Consider the following 17,734-nt stretch of genomic DNA (forward strand, 5'->3'; position numbering starts at 1 on the left):
ATATCTGATTGTATTATATAATCATCAATGTTTTTTTCCAAAAAGTGATGGCTAATATTAATTGAGGAGCTGGCGAACAAAATGGTGTAATTACACTTCTGATCAACAATTTTTTTTTCTTTTCTCCCCATGTTTTTAACCCACTGAATATAAATCAAAATAATTTCCAAGCACAACAGCTTAAAACTATACTAAAATTGAGTCCAAAGTTCGTGATTCGGTGAAAACTATACAAGTGCAGAAAAGTTCAACAGCTTTCATTCAGTTTTTGCTCTTCCTGTAAAAAAAATATTTCATGCAATTACGCCGTTAGGTTCACGAGCTTACCTAAATTAATCCTACGAAGTATCAGAATATTATGAAAGTCGTATATGTGTGTTATAGGCTTTCAACAGTAAAAGCCCAACGAACGGAACGGGCACGATGCGGCTAGGGTCCAGCAAGCTCTACAGACACATATCACTCATGCCGCTCAGCACTGTCAAGTGTGTCGTCGACATTCGAGAGGCGGAAGGTTCGTGAACATCATTTTTCTACACTACATTTACTTAGCAGTCTACTACAAATGCGCTGATGGAACCAGGTCCATAATTTTCATGTCATCATTGCCGTCCGACCGACGTCCACACCTGAACATAGATCCACCACAGCCACAGTTTACGCCTGCTGAATCCAGCTGCTTCCTGCGACTCGTTTGATATATTCCGTCCACAGTCGTCGTCTGACACTGCGTTTTCCAGTGCGATGTCCATTGTCTACTGCCCCGCCGTTTTCGTAACATTGTATTGAGCATCAGTAGGACAGATTTTAAGGTGTATGGTAGGGAGCAAAAGCAAAGCAATTACTTTCACAATAGAGATTCAAATAATAAATTGTGTGCAAGATTGATTTCATTTTACTCAACAATACATTGTAGCAGATTTTTGTATTTTAAGTTTTAGAGTTTTATTGAAGAATTTTCTAAAAAATGCTGTTTTGCAGACTGCCACAACGTGTTTGCGCTAATGTGCCGCAGCAATCAAGAGCTGAAGGAAAAGCTGTATTCGTTCATGATCACGGACGAAACGGTCGACAAGTCGCACTTCCTGCGGCAGCTGTGCCGGCAGATGGCCAACACTGTCTGCAAGCCTGACGCCGTGAGTGTCATTATGTTTTCGCACTTAATATTTGAAACTTCCCCAATTACACATTATAAAATTATAGTTCTATTAATCCATACACGCAATAGACCATTTAATGTGTTCGAACTCACGTTCCCCTGTTACAGCAGCTCATTAGGCATTATTAATTCACTACTCATATCGAAAGTATGTTTGTTTGTCCCTCAATCACATTACAATGGGCTTAATTTTTCTCTATTTTTTATAGACTACGAACCTTCTCTGAACAAAAAACGTTCATATGTCGGTGTGCCAAAAATCTATTTTAGATCCGCTATCTTGAAAAAAATTAGCTTCTCATTATTATTAACACCTTTTCCTTTATAATATAATATAGCTAAGTACAGAAGACAAACTTTTTCTATAAAAATGTAATTTTTATATTGGTGCCTACGAAACTTTTCTAGGCTTCGTTGCGCCGGGCCTGGGGTTTTTTCGTATAGGATTTGATGCAGCTCCTTTACAGTAAATGTTGTTGACATACAGGATAAGTTCTTGGCGTGCCTGGATTCGCATCAGCTCGACATTGATACAAGTGATCTCGCGCTCAGCACACTCTCCAAGGTATCAAAGTTCGCAGCGCGCACTAGGATAAAGGTAGGCCCTACTTGTTTTGCCTAGCTATTTTTTTGTATCATCAAGATGCCACATTTATAGATGAGATAGATTTTTCTGCAGATGTATAGTATTGTTATTTTGTAGATAATGTTGCTAATCCGGTTGTTCACAATCTCTTAAACTAAATTGACAGGTCTGAAAATAGTGCTATTCTTTTCACAGCGTTCGATGTGTAAAAGAATAGCATAACTTTTACATATGTCAGCTTTGACTGTGTTTAATTGAATTAGAACCGATGTATATGGAATTAGATATAGTCTATCTTCCAAATATTAGCATGAATTAGTTCTTAGAAGTGTATCTAGCTTAGCTTGCATCAATAGTAATAACAAATGAATAACAATTTTAGTGAGGGGAAGAATTAAAACTTGGTCAGCGTAACTAAGGCATGATGTTCAGTATTAAAAAGATGTTTTCGATAGAGATCAAAATTCATGTTACGAAGATGCATTGTCTAAAAATAAATAATCACTATAAAAAATATGTTGCGAGATGGACTAATATTGGGTATTAGTAACAAACGAATTTCTAGCTGGTTCTTTTCGCTAGTATGATCCAAACTTGCGGGATTCAAGCAGTACTCGAAACTGGGCGTAAGTTGTCTCGCAGGCGATACAGTCCAGAGCGAAATTGACAAAGCAGGGCACTAGACGCATATCTATAGGGTCTTATATGGATCTATAGTCGACGCATTTTAAACTGAGTCGTCGAGTTATCTGTCTGTTTTTCTCGCACTTTCAGGTCGTAGGTAAGTGCGAGCGAAACAAACAGATAACTCGACGACTCAGTTTAAAATGCGTTGACTATAGTCGCATATCACAGGTTGGCTAACCCAGATCCATCATTTCTGTGACTTAAAACGATGCTCTTGGCGCGTCAGTCGGCTGTCACTACGAGTCGCGGAGCAGGACAGACGTATATTTACATCTTATGCGTTTGTCTTTGCAGCTCGTTGTTTGTTCAAAATCTGCTCTGACTTACGCTGTGCCCTTAGTATAAATGTTTTAAGTTTTAGAAAACGAAATTGTCCAGCTCCCTTATATATTTACCCTTATCGGAAGCTTTGTAAAATAAAAATCTACTCTAAAAATAAAGCATTTACGGTGTATCTGCTGTCTGTCGAAACTCACGGAAATCTAAGCGTGGGATGTGCAAACACGGGCAACTGCGTCGCCTGCCTGTCAGAAACGCTCAGACTAGTCTGCTGCGGCAGTTATAGGTACCGGCAAACATCTTGAATATGCGCAATAGTTGATTTTTAAGTGTTATTCGCACACCAAATTCTACCACGCGGCAGTACGTGATAGGTTGATCCGTCGGCCTTCGTTTCCTGCGTGGCGCCATCTTTCTCACAGTAGCTACGCCGCTTTTTGCTCAAGTTGTTTGCCGGTCGCTACTCGAGTAGCTCGGTAGTGTACAGTGGGCGGGTGTGTTGTAGCTGGAGGCGCTGGCGGGGCTGGGCGGCTGGCTGCGCGCCGACCCGGGTGCCGTCCTCCTTGACACATGGGTATTGCGCGCTCACTTACTCGCACAGGTCTGCCGTCTGACGCTCACTCACGCACGAACCAACCACCATCATGCCACTTAAGATCATCGTCACGCCGTTTCCTGACTCCTGATACTGTGTTGCCATATCATTACGTCGATCTCACCATTGTCATTGCTCTTTAACGAATTTTGTGTACATACCTGCGAGTTTCAAAATGTAAACATACAAAGGGAAACTTCTGTGTAATTATTTTCAATGTCCAATCAGATATTATGTGGTAATTTTATAATTTACTAGATGCGTGCAATGCATGCGTTGCAATAAGACTAGCGCGTCACTATTGATGGTACTATGTCCGAAATTTAGCCGTAAATCGCAACAAAAACTGCAAAGTTTTAACTCAATCATATGAACGTTGCGCGAACGTATGAGTAACGAACAGACGGACAAACATTACATTTTTTTTATATTATATAAGATTTTTGTTCGAAGCCGAACTCTTGATCTATATTAGTGGTATAAAACTGATTTTGTAAAAGTTCCCGATGTTCTCTTGGTTCTCTTCTCTTCTGCCGAAGAAGGTGGTTCTTTATTCAGCCCGAAACTTAGCTTAGCTTTGAACTGTCACAGGAATTAGCGTGCACGCTAGTTGGCGCGTTTTAATTGCTTTATAACAAGTAAATAAGCTCGCATCACATTACAAATACGAAGTGACTCATACAGATATAATGCTTGGCTTAGGATCATCTGTATTAACTGTTTGTGAGCGTGCCATACCTACAGTGGTTGGGTTGTCTTTTTCGCCACAGTACGTTTCATTAGTTCTTAATGGGAAATGGATCACGTAGATTGTTGCTTACTAATTTCGTTCATTTGAGGTATTCGGCACTAAGTTAAGATTTAAATATAAATACACTATATTTGACTATGTAGCTACTAATAGATTAATACGCGTGACATTATTAACACAATTTGGTGATGTTTTATAGCGTATGAAATTTTGGTTCATCAGGATTATAGGATTATATGTAAATCAAGCTAATGCAATAACCTATTATATTTATGACAATATGATTGCTTGTATTCTGGTTTCTGGTAACATTGCGATGGGTGAATCCGCAAAGGTTCAAAGTACACTGTGGTGAAGCGAAGCGACGCGTTCTTTGACTGTATTTCAAGAGTCCTTACAAGAGTTCTTCACAAGGCTTCTTTTTTGCTTTGGATAATTTTTTATAGTAGTCATGATAAAGTTAATTCATTTTAAAATATTTTTGAAACGACGTATCGCTTGGTTTCTACTCTGTCGGAATGTCCTTTGAACTAAAGTTCACGGTATTGTAGAACCTTATTAAGAAGTACTTAATTATGTAAATAGCAAAAATGTAGTAGAATTTCATTCACATTACAGGTGGGGCGTGCTCTTTCATTCAACAAAACCCCTTCGAAGCTGAAACGAGCGATGTCGTCAATGATCTCGCCTTTCGGCTCGACTTCAAATCTGACCCCCGCGTCGCAGCTCGCGCAAATGAGGCTCGCCAGCTGCAATAATATCAATGTAAGTCTATAAGTAACTTTTCGCTCGTGAAGAGTTTGCAATTCTATTCTTTTCCTTCGGTCTCCTTACGATTGTAACCTTTGCCACCGAATTCATTTGACATTTATTTTTAATCTATTGAAGGATTTCTACGAAAAAATATTTTAATATTACTCAGTGAAGCAGCAATGTAGAACCTACCAATATGAAATGAGTTTGATCTGTCATTTAGTGTTGATCACTGAGTTTACGAATCACCCCGTAGGAGACGGGTGCGAGCGGCGGCGGCGAGGGCGCGGCAGTGCTGGTGGCGCCGCTGTCGGTGCAGCCCACGCGCAAGGCGGCGGGCGCGGCCAGCGCGCTGCGGCGCTTCTGACGCCGCTCGCAGCGCACGCTGTGACCGCGATCATGTGAGAGACCACCAAGACGGTCGCTAAATTGAAAAAATTCAAAATTCAAATAATTTATTCAAAATAGGTAAATAAATTACAGTTTTTGATGGTCGGTTGTTGGATTTGTAGAATATTTGAAGATATAGTGGTGATAATTATTACGCGAAATTAAAACTAAAGCTACGACGGTTCCAAACGCGCCCAGGTTTGAGAAGAGCCCACAAAGAACTCGGCCGGGTATTCTTTTTATTATCACCACTTTACAAAATCACTTAAATTTATTAGAACTAACACAAAGCTGTTAAGCAACTCATTCCCAAGCTTTCTTATCATTTAAATAATCCTTTAAATTTTAATAGGATTTTTCAATAAGTTTACGTTTTATGAAAACTTTGAACTTGTTGAGAAACATCTCCAATATGTTTTCTGGAAGCTTATTATAAAAACGTATAGAATTACGAACAAATGAATTGCTAACTTTACTTAGCCTAGAGGCGAGACAAGTTTATTTTTATTTCTAGTATTTACATTATGACAGTCACTTTTTTTGAATTAATTTATGTTTTTATGGACGTACAATAAATTTTCAAAAATATATTGATTATGCACTGTCATAAATTTAACTTCTCTAAATTTAGTTCTCAGCGACTCTCATGGTCCCATACTATATATGGCTCGAGCAGCCCTTTTCTGTAGAATTTATATCAGCAGCATTATCCCATAATAATATACCATATGACATAATGCTGTGAAAGTAACTAAAATATGGTTCCAATACATAAAAAAATTTACGACGTTAAGATTTGTGATTTTACTTTCGAATTATGACAATGTTTTATCGATTTTACTGTACTGTAATTCTAATTGCCAAGTGATCCAGTTTATATTCTCGTTGGACCCAGTGATGAGGACAATTTCATATTCGAGATACGGCAATTAAATGTAATTTATTAGTTCGAGGCCAGGCCGATGCAGTGAATTTATTAAGGTGGATCCACACCTGTGCACGCGCACCAATTATTTGCACACAACGCGCATTGAACTTGGTCTCTGTGCGTACGTGCATATCGTGAACGTGTATATCGTGTATATCATGCTTCCCGCCGAAACTTTTACAACATGCACGCAAACACTCGTGGACACGTCCACATTGTTTTTATGTTGTTATGATGCGCACTGTGTGCACGGTTCGTGCGCGTGCGCAGGAGTAGATCGCCCTTTAGACAAGAAATGTGCCTTTGTATCGTGATGGTGATCTGATCGTGTCGATCAAGAAAGTCGATTTTGATAGTATTATATTAGAGTGAGAACGAAGGAACTTCGAGTGTTAAAGATTGAATCTTTAAAATAATGTAGATATTATAAAATCGATATTGTTAGTGCGACTTGTGCTATAAGTTGTACAATTACTATAAAACAAAATAAATTTGTATAAATTTAAGACGACTGTCTAAAGCCACCGTCGTAAAATATAAGTTGTACTAAACTATTGTAATAATAGAAAATGTTAAAAGTTGCCGTATTAAGGAAGGCATCCACTAGAGACGGATCGGGCAACAACGAACAACGGTGCCGCAAGCATTTTGTTAGTATGTGTGTGTATGTATGTATGGGACGGATAATACGTACATATGTACCTATGTATTATCCGTCCCGCGGCGCCTATAGTCGACCCAGTTACATATGAAAAAATGTGTAGCAGACGGATTTTTGCGTTGTAACGGGGTCGACCCGGCTCGCCTGGTGGACGCTCTTCCTAATGCTAGTTGAAATAATTTGAATGTTACGCCAAATGTCCACTGGCAAGTTTTCTTGTCGCTTTCATGTCATTTTCTGCAAGTTTTTAGTACACAAAAATTGCAGAAGGTGACTTACTGTGAGTTTAAACAGTTCAACAAAGTGTAGATTAACAATTTGAATCACCCCCGACAGGTGAAGGTTACCATAATATTGCATTGTAGTCGAGATCGAGTCCATAAGACAAGTGCAAGTATAGTCCGTAAAAAATAACTCCACACGCGCCATTTTAACTATGGGTGTACTGCTACGTCAAAAGTACGGTTCACCTTTAAAATAAGGGCTAAAATCGTACTATTGACATGAAATAGTAAAACGTTAAAATGGCGCGTGAAGAATTAAATTTTACGCGTTATAATATAATTATCAACGACAGATCCCTACACTGGCTGAGAAAACATTTGAAATCCTCAAATGATTAAACAGATTTTCATCAAACATGGCTAAGAACCGTCTAGATTAAACAAGCTTCCGAATCAAAGACACTATATACAAATCGGTCCATCAGTTTGTGTGTTAAAAATACCTCTGTTTGTGTCGGGGGTTAAAAAGTGACTCGTGCGAGAAGTTACGAAAGCTTGCAAGTGGGCATTAGGCTTTAAGGACATAAAAGAGTTTTATGGTTTGGAACTTATGTGTGTACATATATATGTATAAAATACAGTACCCGACAGGAAATATTGTACATCAACCTTTAGAAAGGATTGCGGTTTTGTAGAGCGTTGCCTCTGTCGTTGAGACCGACAAAACGTCACACAGGTATGAGTGACAGAGATAACGCTCTACGAAGCCGAAACCTTTTTCTAATAGTTGATGTACAATATTTCCTGCCGGCTACTGTAAAGTAATATTGCAAACGACGGTGACTTCCGACAACGCCACTAAGTCATTCATCTCCATTCACGTATTAATAGTTAGGGTCTCATCTCCACTATTCTGGCGGCTATTCGCATCTACTAGTTTTTGGGATCTGTGTAATATCTTGAGTAATTTAAATCAGAAGCCGCGTTCACACCAATAAAATTTGACTTGTGTATTGAACTTTGTATGCGACGTGATTACTTTCGCCGCAAATTAGAATCTTTTTCTACGTCCACAGACTATACTCGAATTTTTAATCAAACAACATTTTTTGACATTTCCAGTCCCACCCGTATTTATGAAAAATAAATAGTGCTGGGGACAACAACATAGTGGTATGAACCACCAATCCATTTGGTACATTAGCTACGGGTAATTTTAGAAACGTGTCATACATCGTTAGTCGATAGTTTAATGGAATTAATGGTTTATCCTGCTGTAAATTACTTAGTAACATCTAAGAACATCTTATTACTCCATAAAAAAACATATTTACGTGAATCATATTCTAAAATCCCTTTTTTTAAAGCACTTTTATACCATCTCTAGGTACTTATTTTATTTTAGTAATTATTTACTAGTTTTATAATGCTTTTTTTTTACTCTTCTTGTGAAAGTTCAATATAAAATAGAGAAGCAGGAACTAGTTCATGGACTCATTCACATGAACCAACTGAACCACATACATCACTAACATCTTAAATATGGTATCATTTTTACAATTTGACATTAGCTAATGTCAAAACGTCTTGTTTAATTAAAAATCCGACTATAATTCTCTCGTACACAATCTCTAAACTATGGCATTATGGAAAGAGATTGACCTGTCATTTTAGTTTAGTTTGTATTTTGATACATTGATTTTCGCCCAAACGACGCACAATGCAAATTTTTATTGGTGGCGACAGCTAGATATTTAAAACTTGTGTCACATAGTAATATTGATATTATTGAATAGTCCTGAATAATATGTAAATATTGTGATATTTTAATTTAATGAAATGGAATAGACATCGTAGGTTAGAGTAGTGTTGTATCGGGTAAAGTACTGTATCCGTCTGCTTTTGATTTTAAGCGTTCCTAATATATGCCTCGTCGCTTTTTATGAGCGTTAATTTCAGTGAATATTCGTTTGTAAACATAGGTGACTAATTATCGCCTATTACTTTGGGTGCGTATTACAATAATATATTATTTGTTATAATCAACTTGAACCAAAAAAGCTCAAAATCTGTGACACGCACCCTAGCGGCGTTGATATTATGCGTACGCATGTTAATACATTGTACAAAGGTCTATATTTATAAAATATTTTAAATGATTGAAAGAATAAACTTTTATTTTCAATCATTGGTTATTTAATTTTCATATTAAAACTCATTACAATAGCATAAATTTGTATAATCAAAACGTAAATAACAATCCAAAAAATCATAAAAATAGGAATACCTGACAGGAATCATGATATATATACAACACCCGTTGTTTTTAGTTTCCTAAAAAGTTAAAGATAAAACTTATGGGGCAAACATTTTTATTAGGGTATAAGGGGTAAGCTTTAATTTTAATGTGGCATATTGGAAAACTCGATACATTTAAGAGTTGTCAAAATGCATTGTCGTTACACTGTATTCAAATTTCTGTTAGCATTTGGATAGGGTAAACCTTCGTTAAGGCTGTATAACAAAGTAGTTCAATCTAGCGTTCTTTTTCGCAGGGTACATTATGAAAGGGATAAAAAAATGCATTTAGAATTGCCATTTTAGTTTAGAAATAGTGAGCAGCAAAATCAGTAAGAAAATATTCGTTAACGCCGCTCATTGTGGGCTTGTCTAAGATAACCGCAAATGTTCCGCACGGCGCGGATGGGCGCGGCGACCACCACGGCTGCCAGAGCCGCTGTGGACATCCATAGCAGCGAACGCGGCATCTCCGCGCTGCACAGTGTCGTCAACTTCATTATAAGTGTTACCTGGAATTTTATATTTATTCATTAATTCAAGATACGCTTACACTTGGCAATCATGCCTAGTTAAAAATATTGCAATCGGTTTAGAACTAGCTAAGTTATGGAATAACAACGCTATAAAAATAACCTACGCGTCGAATTGAGACCCTCTTATTAAAGTCTATTAAAAATAAAAGCCTGAGATTTATTTTTATTTATAAAATTCAATAGACAGGTATTGATTTCACTGAATTTCAGGTTGTTTCATATTGCGGAGAACCTAAAACCTCAACAATAAAAAATAGCGCCATAAATAATTATATCAACGTTCTAACCAATGTTATTGCCGGTATCATTTGCCATTGAGTGCCGATTCTTGAGGCGCATGCATTTTCCTCGGTTGCTACGTTCATATCAGATACAAAGTCATGGCTTCGGTAAACATACATCAGTGCCACTAGTTCAAGCAGGCATACGAAAGGCATTGCCACGCCCGTCATTATCGCGTCCACGCTCTCTAGAAGTGCTACGCCACCCTGCATGGTAATAATAAATAATTATATCATGAGGGCCATAGATATCGCCGTGAAATTGAATTTACAAGGGGCAGTCAAAAAGCAAGTGCATAGTGACATTGTACCCTCATAGCATACTGTCAGAGTGAACTAAAGTGAGAGAACTCTTGATTTGATCCTGAATCGATGATATGTGACAAATGTTAGGCTATTTTGATGTGAAATCATGGAAAATTTCGACTACATTAGGGCTACCTGCGTCAAATGTACCTACTAAGTAACATGTGACGTCGAAGCCTCGACGTTTTGTTAGAAGTTTCCTAACTATCGTGGAACTGGAGCGAATAACACGGTATACGGTAGTAGGTACGTGGTATATTTTGCAATAGGTATTAAAAATGGGTGTGACATCAACAGGTTCGAAGCGAATCGAGCGGTTAAATCACTTATGATGAATGATGACTTGAATGTTACAACAACAAACAACATTCGAAAACTTACGGTAGTGGCAAATAGGAGGCTCAATCCCATACAGCTTAGTATTATGCCGGCTACCACCATTTGCTCTGCAAAACTACCATTTAAAACATGTTATTGGCTACATTAATACCTACTACGCGCCTTTTAAGAGTTATAAAGGTCAAAAGTCAAAGCTAAATTGACGTTATGGCAAATTTAATGTGGCGCTGGCGGGTAATAATTCATTCAAAATATAGAGCACTTCTTTCAAATATGGTTCTAACTTCTTGGGAGTCACTGCAGTATAATGTTAGAAATTATAAAACGTTTTTAGTACTTACACTAATTTAACTTTATATTCAAATATAGTGTGTAACGAAGTCTTAACAAGAACAAACGCCACAGTCATGTAGGAAAAAGTGAGCCCACTGAATATAAGAACAGACCTGAAACAGTAGAATGGAGAGATAACATACTAAATATCATTCACACTAAAAAGTTTTTGAAATAAAATAAACAACAAAAGCTTACATGAAATGTGAATAATTATTGACTAATGTACACTTGGAGTACATTGGGATTATCCACAACGTGCCTGGTAACAAATTAATTTTATTTAATGAAATATAAAGAGTAGGTAAGTAGTAATAGCCTAGTAGGTTAAGTAACCTGCACTTGACCAGCGAGTTAGCAGTAGTACAAGCGAAGCAAGCTCTTGATTTATTTTCAGTTATTTTAGGATATGGAACCGTTTGTACCTTGTAAGCGTCCCCAGAACCATGTTTCTAGAGCGTCGATTTTTTAGTAGGTACCTACTCACTTTCATGCATGTCGTACAGTCTCTTGGTGTTGGGCTGGGTGCTGTCGACCACGGCGCAAGACGCGGCGCCGCCCGCGTGCAGCGCGGACATCAGCAGCAGCAGGCCGCTGTGCCACACGTTCTCGCCGCCGAGGTGCGGGTCTATATGCCCAGATGCTTGAATCAATACAAAATATTTTATGAAGCCTTCTCGCAACATCGAACTCGTTGGAACTTGGAACGGACGAACGCAGCGATAAACGCACCTCATTTGTTGGTCGTGGCGTAGATATAAGTGAGCGAGACAATACAATAGAGAGAAAATGCAACAGGCAGCGTCAAGCGTGCATTGCATTTTTAGGGTTCCGTAGTAAACAAGAAACCCTTACAGTTTCGCCATGTCCGTCCGTCCGTCCGTCTTCGGTTTATCTCAGAGATTATTAGTGCTAGAAATCTGTAATTTGGCATGGGTATAAATATTAAAATTAAAAAATATATATATTAGTGTAGGTACTGATTATTAAAAATTGTTTACCGAAATGATTTAGTCCTTTTCCATGAATAATTTCTGTTCCCATACTAGCTGAATGTATATAGAGGGCTACCTCTAACGCGTCAGCCATTCCCTGAAAGTGTTTAACTATATAAGCCGGCCGAAATATCTGCGAACCTGGCTTAGTGGCTTATGCAACGCGCTCGCGTTGGCACTGAACAGACGAAAACGGGCGAGTTGCGGGAAAGCGCATTCCAGCGAGGTTCGTAGATATTTCCGCTAGGTAGTAACATTTATTTATTGCTCGAATATACTTCATTTGGAAAGTACGTACCGCGAGAACTTCTTTAGCACCGATTCTAAAGACTTTACGTAAAGATTTGGGTCTATGCCCAGCGAGGTTGATAATCGCACAAATCAGCAGCAAGGCTACCCATGTCCAAGGTATAAATACCAGCCACGCAGACATATTATTCCAAATAAGCTGCAAAATTATAATCATTTTCTTTATTTTTATTCATCACTTAAATCGTATAACATACTTAGATAAAATATTTAAGGGCCAGCGCAAACGGAGTGGAGATTGAGCAGTCTCTTCGATAACAAATTAAACTCCGCTTAGCTTTATGGGCATACAGGCGACCGTTCAAATCGCTGCATCCACCGCTATGCGAAAGTAATTAAAGCTTAGTTTGAGTTGTATGTTGCCTTGCACATAACCCATACTAATATTATTATAAATGCGAAAGTGTGTCTGTCTCTCTGCTAGCATTTCACGGCCCAAAAGTTTAACCGATTTTAATGAAATTTAGTACAGAGTTAGCTTGCATCCCGGGGAAGGACGTAGTCTACTTTTTATCCCGGAAAATTAAAGAGAGAAATTCACGGGATTTAAAAAAGCTAAATCCACGCGGACGAAGTCGCGGGCATCATCTAGTTTTTCATACTACCATTACTAGGTATGTTGTGAGACGTGCACACTATACACGTGGCGCTACATACATTTTTCTACAAGACGCCCTGGATGTCGCTTAGATGTTGGAGGCGCGCTCTGATTGGTTGCACAAGTTGCAACACACCATACCACAGTAATGTGGACTCTGGAGCCTAAGGTTGGAACGTCCAAAGAAATGGGGAAATGGGACGTCCAAAAAAAGCTCATACTTATTCCTGTTAAAGTCAAGTGTACTAAAGACCTATACGGATATATAAATGAATTCAAAAGTAAAGGTAGATAAGGTAGGTAGGTAATGGTATACCTAGGTAAATAAAATCCACTTACCTTGCCGTGATTTAAGCGCTCTGCAACCAGTAATGACCACAGCACACCCCAAATTAAAATGATACATAACACCAACGGCATATTGAACTGACCGAAGTTGTAGTCTTCCCGAAACAAAACCACTTCCACACTGAAAAGTTTCTTCCATTAGGTATTAGGTTCAGAAGACCCGGTATCTATCAATAATCTGATTCGTCTAATTTGATTGGTTTTTGCCTATTTGATTTAGGCTTCTATACAAACGTGCAGAGGCAGATTATCCCTAAGGCAAACTAGGCACGTGCCTAGGCGCGCGAGGTTACGAAGGAGCGCGCGCGATCATGTAGAGTTCCATTACCTGACCTACCTAATTATCCTTACTAAGTATTATTATCTTGGAGTGACTGAAACTGCCTCTTCTTCAATATAGCAAAGTGTCCTCAATCCTTTTATTCCGTCGAGGAACTTAGGGCTGCAGCAGTTGTTTTCCATGCGCTCCAGTGCTTGGCTACCACCTCGACGAAGTTCTCAAAAGTCCCCCCTTTTAATGTCTGCCTCGGTGGATCTCCTCCAGGTTTAGGGTCGACCGTCTCCTGCGATCGACATGTTGCCATTGATACGCCACATGCGCAGCGTTTCCCAAAAAAGCTCGTCGCAAAATATATCCGACCCATCGCCTGAGACACTTATAAAGGAAACCCAGGATTTATGGATCAATGGTCAGTTTGATTTGCCGAATCTACCAAAATTATAGAACTCTGAACAAAAAAACTACTAACTAAAAAAAATTATATGCTGGAGTGCTACACAATATAGGATATCCTATGGTATAGCTTTCGTTGCATACTTTTATTGTTTGGCCGAGCTTCTGCCGTAATCCGTTTTTTAAGAACCTAAAAAAATATAAACGATTTCTTCCTACGACCTTACGAATCCTTAGGCCTAAATTCTTCCTACGCTGATGTCTACGCATTACAATTTGTACTGCGACGCTGTCAGTGGTGATGGTTGAGCACACAAGCTATATTCGGACGAGCGACCGACATCAGCGAAGGAAGAATCTAGGCTATACAGCAAAACGAATGTAGGTTTAGTCCGCGACAGGTTGAGATGGCAATGGAGGCGGGGGACGCCCCGTACACCCGCACGTTACCCGCGCTCGCTTGCACCGGGTTAGCGCGGGGGCTGTGCGGGTGTGTGTGCGTCGCGTTCTCTCCCCGATCGCCATTTCAACCTGTCGCGTACAATGGTTCATGTATAAACAACTTCATCAAGTCTTGAGTGATTAAAATTAGTATTATGAAAATGTATTGATATTCCTTTCCTGCCTTTCACAAGTAGACTATAATCTAAGAAATAAAGGAAACGTAAGTAGGTACCTAACCTTTTTTTAACTTTAAGTTTTGTACTTGCATTCCTCCAGGCGAAATCATGTGTACCGACAGTTACATATTTTGTTTTATTTTTATCTTCTGCGAAGTTTCCCGTCGCCAAGGAAAATCTAGACTAAAACGGGACAGTCAAAAATGTGCTTCTGTTTTACGGATATTATTTTATCGATAGTTTATAAGTATACCTCTCTTAGCCTCAAAAGATTAACTTCTTTCAGGATTGGGTTGTATGGCTTCAGATCGAAATCCCTGGAATTTGGCAAATTAAAGTTACATTAATTAAAGCTTTTTTATTATCATCAACCCATCGCCGGCTCACTACTGAGCACTCAGGAAGGAATTTGGTCATAGTCACGCACACCTTTGAGAACATTATGGAGCACTCTCAGGCATGCAGGTTTCCTCACGATATCTTCCTTCAATGTTGAAGTAAGTGATATTTAAGAACTTAAAACGCACATAACTGTGAAAAGTTAGAGGTACGTTCCCGGGATCGAACCCCCGACCTCCGATTAAAGAGGCGGACGTCTTAACCACTTCCTAGGCTATCACAACTTTTTATAGAAGGGTAAAAAATACGCTGCCCTTTAATTTCCCGATAGTGCTTTTCCTTGAAATCGGTGTAAAATAATAAAAAAACAGATACATTTTCAGTTTTATAATAGTAGTAGGTAGGTAGTAGGTACCCTACGCGACAGGTTGAAGTGGCAATCGGGGAGGGAACGCCCCACACATCCCCCGCACTAACCCGGTGCGGGGCGTTCTACCGCCTCATAGCCTGATTGCCATCTCACTCCTACCCAGAATATAGGTATGGATCATGGATTTTTTTAATAAAACAAAAAACAAAAGTGAATTTACCTGCAATACGTATTGGGTAACTTTGAATCTGCAACAGAATGCGTCACGTAGATTGCCGCAATAGCAGCTATCGTACAGCAAACAATCGCTCGCACCAACGCGTTGATGCATATTGCTATTCCGATACCTGGTAGAGTAACCACGGAAACAAACAATACTTAGATAAATATATTATATAAACACAGCCATTTATAACATTGACATCGTTGCGTAGCTACTAGGTAAGTATCTTTAAGCTTTGCATCGTTTTTTATAATTGTTAAAGAAAGCTGCAAGTTCTAGAACTAAACCCTTAAAAATAAACTACAATAGATGAATAGTTAGTTAGTAGAGTAAAATTTTGTGAATCTAAACAAAAAGCGGGAAATATTATAGTGCACAGGAAGGTATGGGGGCAAACACAGGTGCACTCTCATATCTCGATGGGACGGAAATCCGACACGATCAGAGAGAGACCAGGCGCAGGACGAGGCAATACTCGATTATGAGGCAACTGTCAAACACACATGAGCATAGGTAAACTAAACCTAAACACAAATTTCCTGTAATCGGGTGAAAATGAAGAGATAATAACGCACCTTCAAACACTGGCAAAACACGGAAAGCCCGCCCTGGTCCACTGATACTCCACTGACCAAGGTACACCTCGAAATGACGCAACGGATTTGCAAGCACCACCGTCGCCAGGATTAGGAACAACATGAAAACAACTGTAGTAGGTATAATTGAAAATACGATCTGTTAATTTTTTTAATACCAGCATATTTTTTAATTTCAATATCAGACGAGCATTCAACGTAAAAGTAATCCATACTAATATTATAAGAAAGTGTCAGTCTGTCTGGCAGTCTGCTAGCTTATCATGGCCCATCCGTTTAACGAATTTTGACGTTTAGTACAGAAGTAGCTTTCATTCCGGGCACGAACATACTTTTTATCCTGGAAAATCAAAGTTCCCACGGGATTTTAAAATATCTAAATCCAAGCGGGCACCATCTAGTGTGATGGTAGTTATTTTTGCTATGGCTGGCCTATCGCACCTGTGATATGATGTCTGATGGAGCTCTGGCGCGCGGTTGATTGATTTATCACGCCAGTTGCAAGCATCTACAATAGGGTCTTGGACTGTACTGTAGAAATAAAATGATGTGTTTTTGTGTACAGCGGTAGTTTATGGGGCTAGAATTCATTATTAAAGAGAATTTTTTTTAAAAAAACGTGATTTTTTATTCATTGTAACGCTGTACGGAAAGCGACTAATGAAGTCACTTGGCGTAAATGATAAAATATGTTTTTCAATTTTTTTACACAAAAATATTTTCCCGCAGAAATCGCTCTATTTTTATGTTAAAAATTGAAGAAAATTGTCGTTTACGGAAATTATTCTCTTTAATAATGATGGGGCAAGCCCATAAAACTACCTACCGCTATACAAAAAAATGGCTTCATTAACAGACTTATTTTATTACTACAGTCCCAGACCTTATAGTCATCATCATCATCAACTCATCTCCTACTACTGAGAACGGGTCTCCTCTCAAATTGAGAAGAAATTGGCAGACTTCACACATCTTTGAGAATATTATGGAGAACTCTGAGGCATACGGGTTTCCTCACGATGGTTTCCTTCACCGTTAAAGCAGGTAAATAACTCCGAAAAGTTAAAGCCCGGGATCGAACTCCGGACACCCCGACTAGGTTGCCGACGCGACGTCTTAACCACACCGCTTGTACAACAGTAGTTACTACAAAGTACTACAAAGTATCTCTGAATCTTTACAACATAGGTAAACAACGTACAGAATCCGCCTGTAAGCGCCGAAGCAGACACTCTGCAATGCATAGTAAGCATAGCTCCGAGAGCGAGCGATCCCAGCCGCAGTTTGCGGCGACCATTAGCGCCTCCCACTCCTCCCGAAGCGTTGTCTAATGTTGGGATGCGAGTAGTTGACCATACCTCTGACCATTGACTTTGCTGTGGACCAAGATTTTTCTCTTTACGTAATTCTGCTTGTTATCTGATATAATATAAAGAATCCAATTAAAGAAACCTACTCACTGCGTCTCTATTTTCAAAGTTAAATAATGTATCTTCTGATTTTGGATTTGCCATTATTTACAAAGATTTAACCAAAAAACCAAACATGTTGTTTTAT

General features: G+C 38.9%; 2 protein-coding genes across 11 annotated transcripts in view; one reads left to right on the forward strand and one right to left on the reverse strand.

The window, feature by feature from the left end:
* The window catches only part of pbl (epithelial cell transforming 2 pebble), a 38,910-nt gene extending 29,709 nt beyond the window's left edge, over positions 1 to 9,201 (forward strand). For 6 of the 9 annotated variants that reach the window (XM_069498229.1, XM_069498227.1, XM_034968037.2 and 3 more), the window contains 6 exons: positions 385 to 514; positions 982 to 1,136; positions 1,647 to 1,757; positions 3,217 to 3,312; positions 4,676 to 4,822; positions 5,067 to 9,201. In XM_069498229.1, the coding sequence (XP_069354330.1) occupies positions 385 to 514; positions 982 to 1,136; positions 1,647 to 1,757; positions 3,217 to 3,312; positions 4,676 to 4,822; positions 5,067 to 5,177 (750 nt within the window). In that variant the 3' untranslated portion in view covers positions 5,178 to 9,201. The remainder of the gene's footprint in view (positions 1 to 384; positions 515 to 981; positions 1,137 to 1,646; positions 1,758 to 3,216; positions 3,313 to 4,675; positions 4,823 to 5,066) is intronic. The other 3 variants (XM_069498231.1, XM_034968038.2, XM_069498228.1) reach the window with 2 other exon arrangements.
* Positions 9,202 to 17,708, reverse strand: LOC117981834 (sodium-dependent serotonin transporter-like). 2 transcript variants are annotated; one of them, XM_034968041.2, is made up of 16 exons: positions 17,638 to 17,708; positions 17,379 to 17,553; positions 16,157 to 16,288; positions 15,579 to 15,705; positions 14,903 to 14,966; positions 14,711 to 14,832; positions 14,106 to 14,219; positions 13,348 to 13,477; positions 12,400 to 12,549; positions 12,108 to 12,198; positions 11,594 to 11,749; positions 11,305 to 11,368; positions 11,115 to 11,219; positions 10,816 to 10,888; positions 10,135 to 10,335; positions 9,202 to 9,823 (listed from the first exon to the last, which is right to left on the reverse strand). In XM_034968041.2, the coding sequence occupies exons 1-16, from the start codon at positions 17,689 to 17,691 to the stop codon at positions 9,659 to 9,661; spliced, it is 1,923 nt and encodes a 640-aa protein (XP_034823932.1). In that variant the 5' UTR covers positions 17,692 to 17,708; the 3' UTR covers positions 9,202 to 9,658. The 2 variants fall into 2 exon arrangements, with proteins under 2 accessions (XP_034823932.1, XP_034823933.1); XM_034968042.2 differs by lacking the exon at positions 14,106 to 14,219.
* Between the last annotated feature and the right edge of the window lie 26 nt (positions 17,709 to 17,734).

Source organism: Maniola hyperantus, chromosome 4, assembly GCF_902806685.2.
Source record: "Maniola hyperantus chromosome 4, iAphHyp1.2, whole genome shotgun sequence".
Lineage (NCBI taxonomy): Eukaryota > Metazoa > Arthropoda > Insecta > Lepidoptera > Nymphalidae > Maniola > Maniola hyperantus.

Bases quoted from the DNA above. Each gene is read 5' to 3' on its own strand.
- LOC117981834 (XM_034968041.2), bottom strand. From the start codon at position 17,691: ATGGCAAATCCAAAATCAGAAGATACATTATTTAACTTTGAAAATAGA. The intron at 11,369-11,593 runs GTGAGTAGGTAC...ATTTGTTACCAG, and splicing joins ACTGTACGACATGCATGAAA to GCACGTTGTGGATAATCCCA. The intron at 11,220-11,304 runs GTAAGCTTTTGT...CTACTGTTTCAG, and splicing joins AATAATTATTCACATTTCAT to GTCTGTTCTTATATTCAGTG.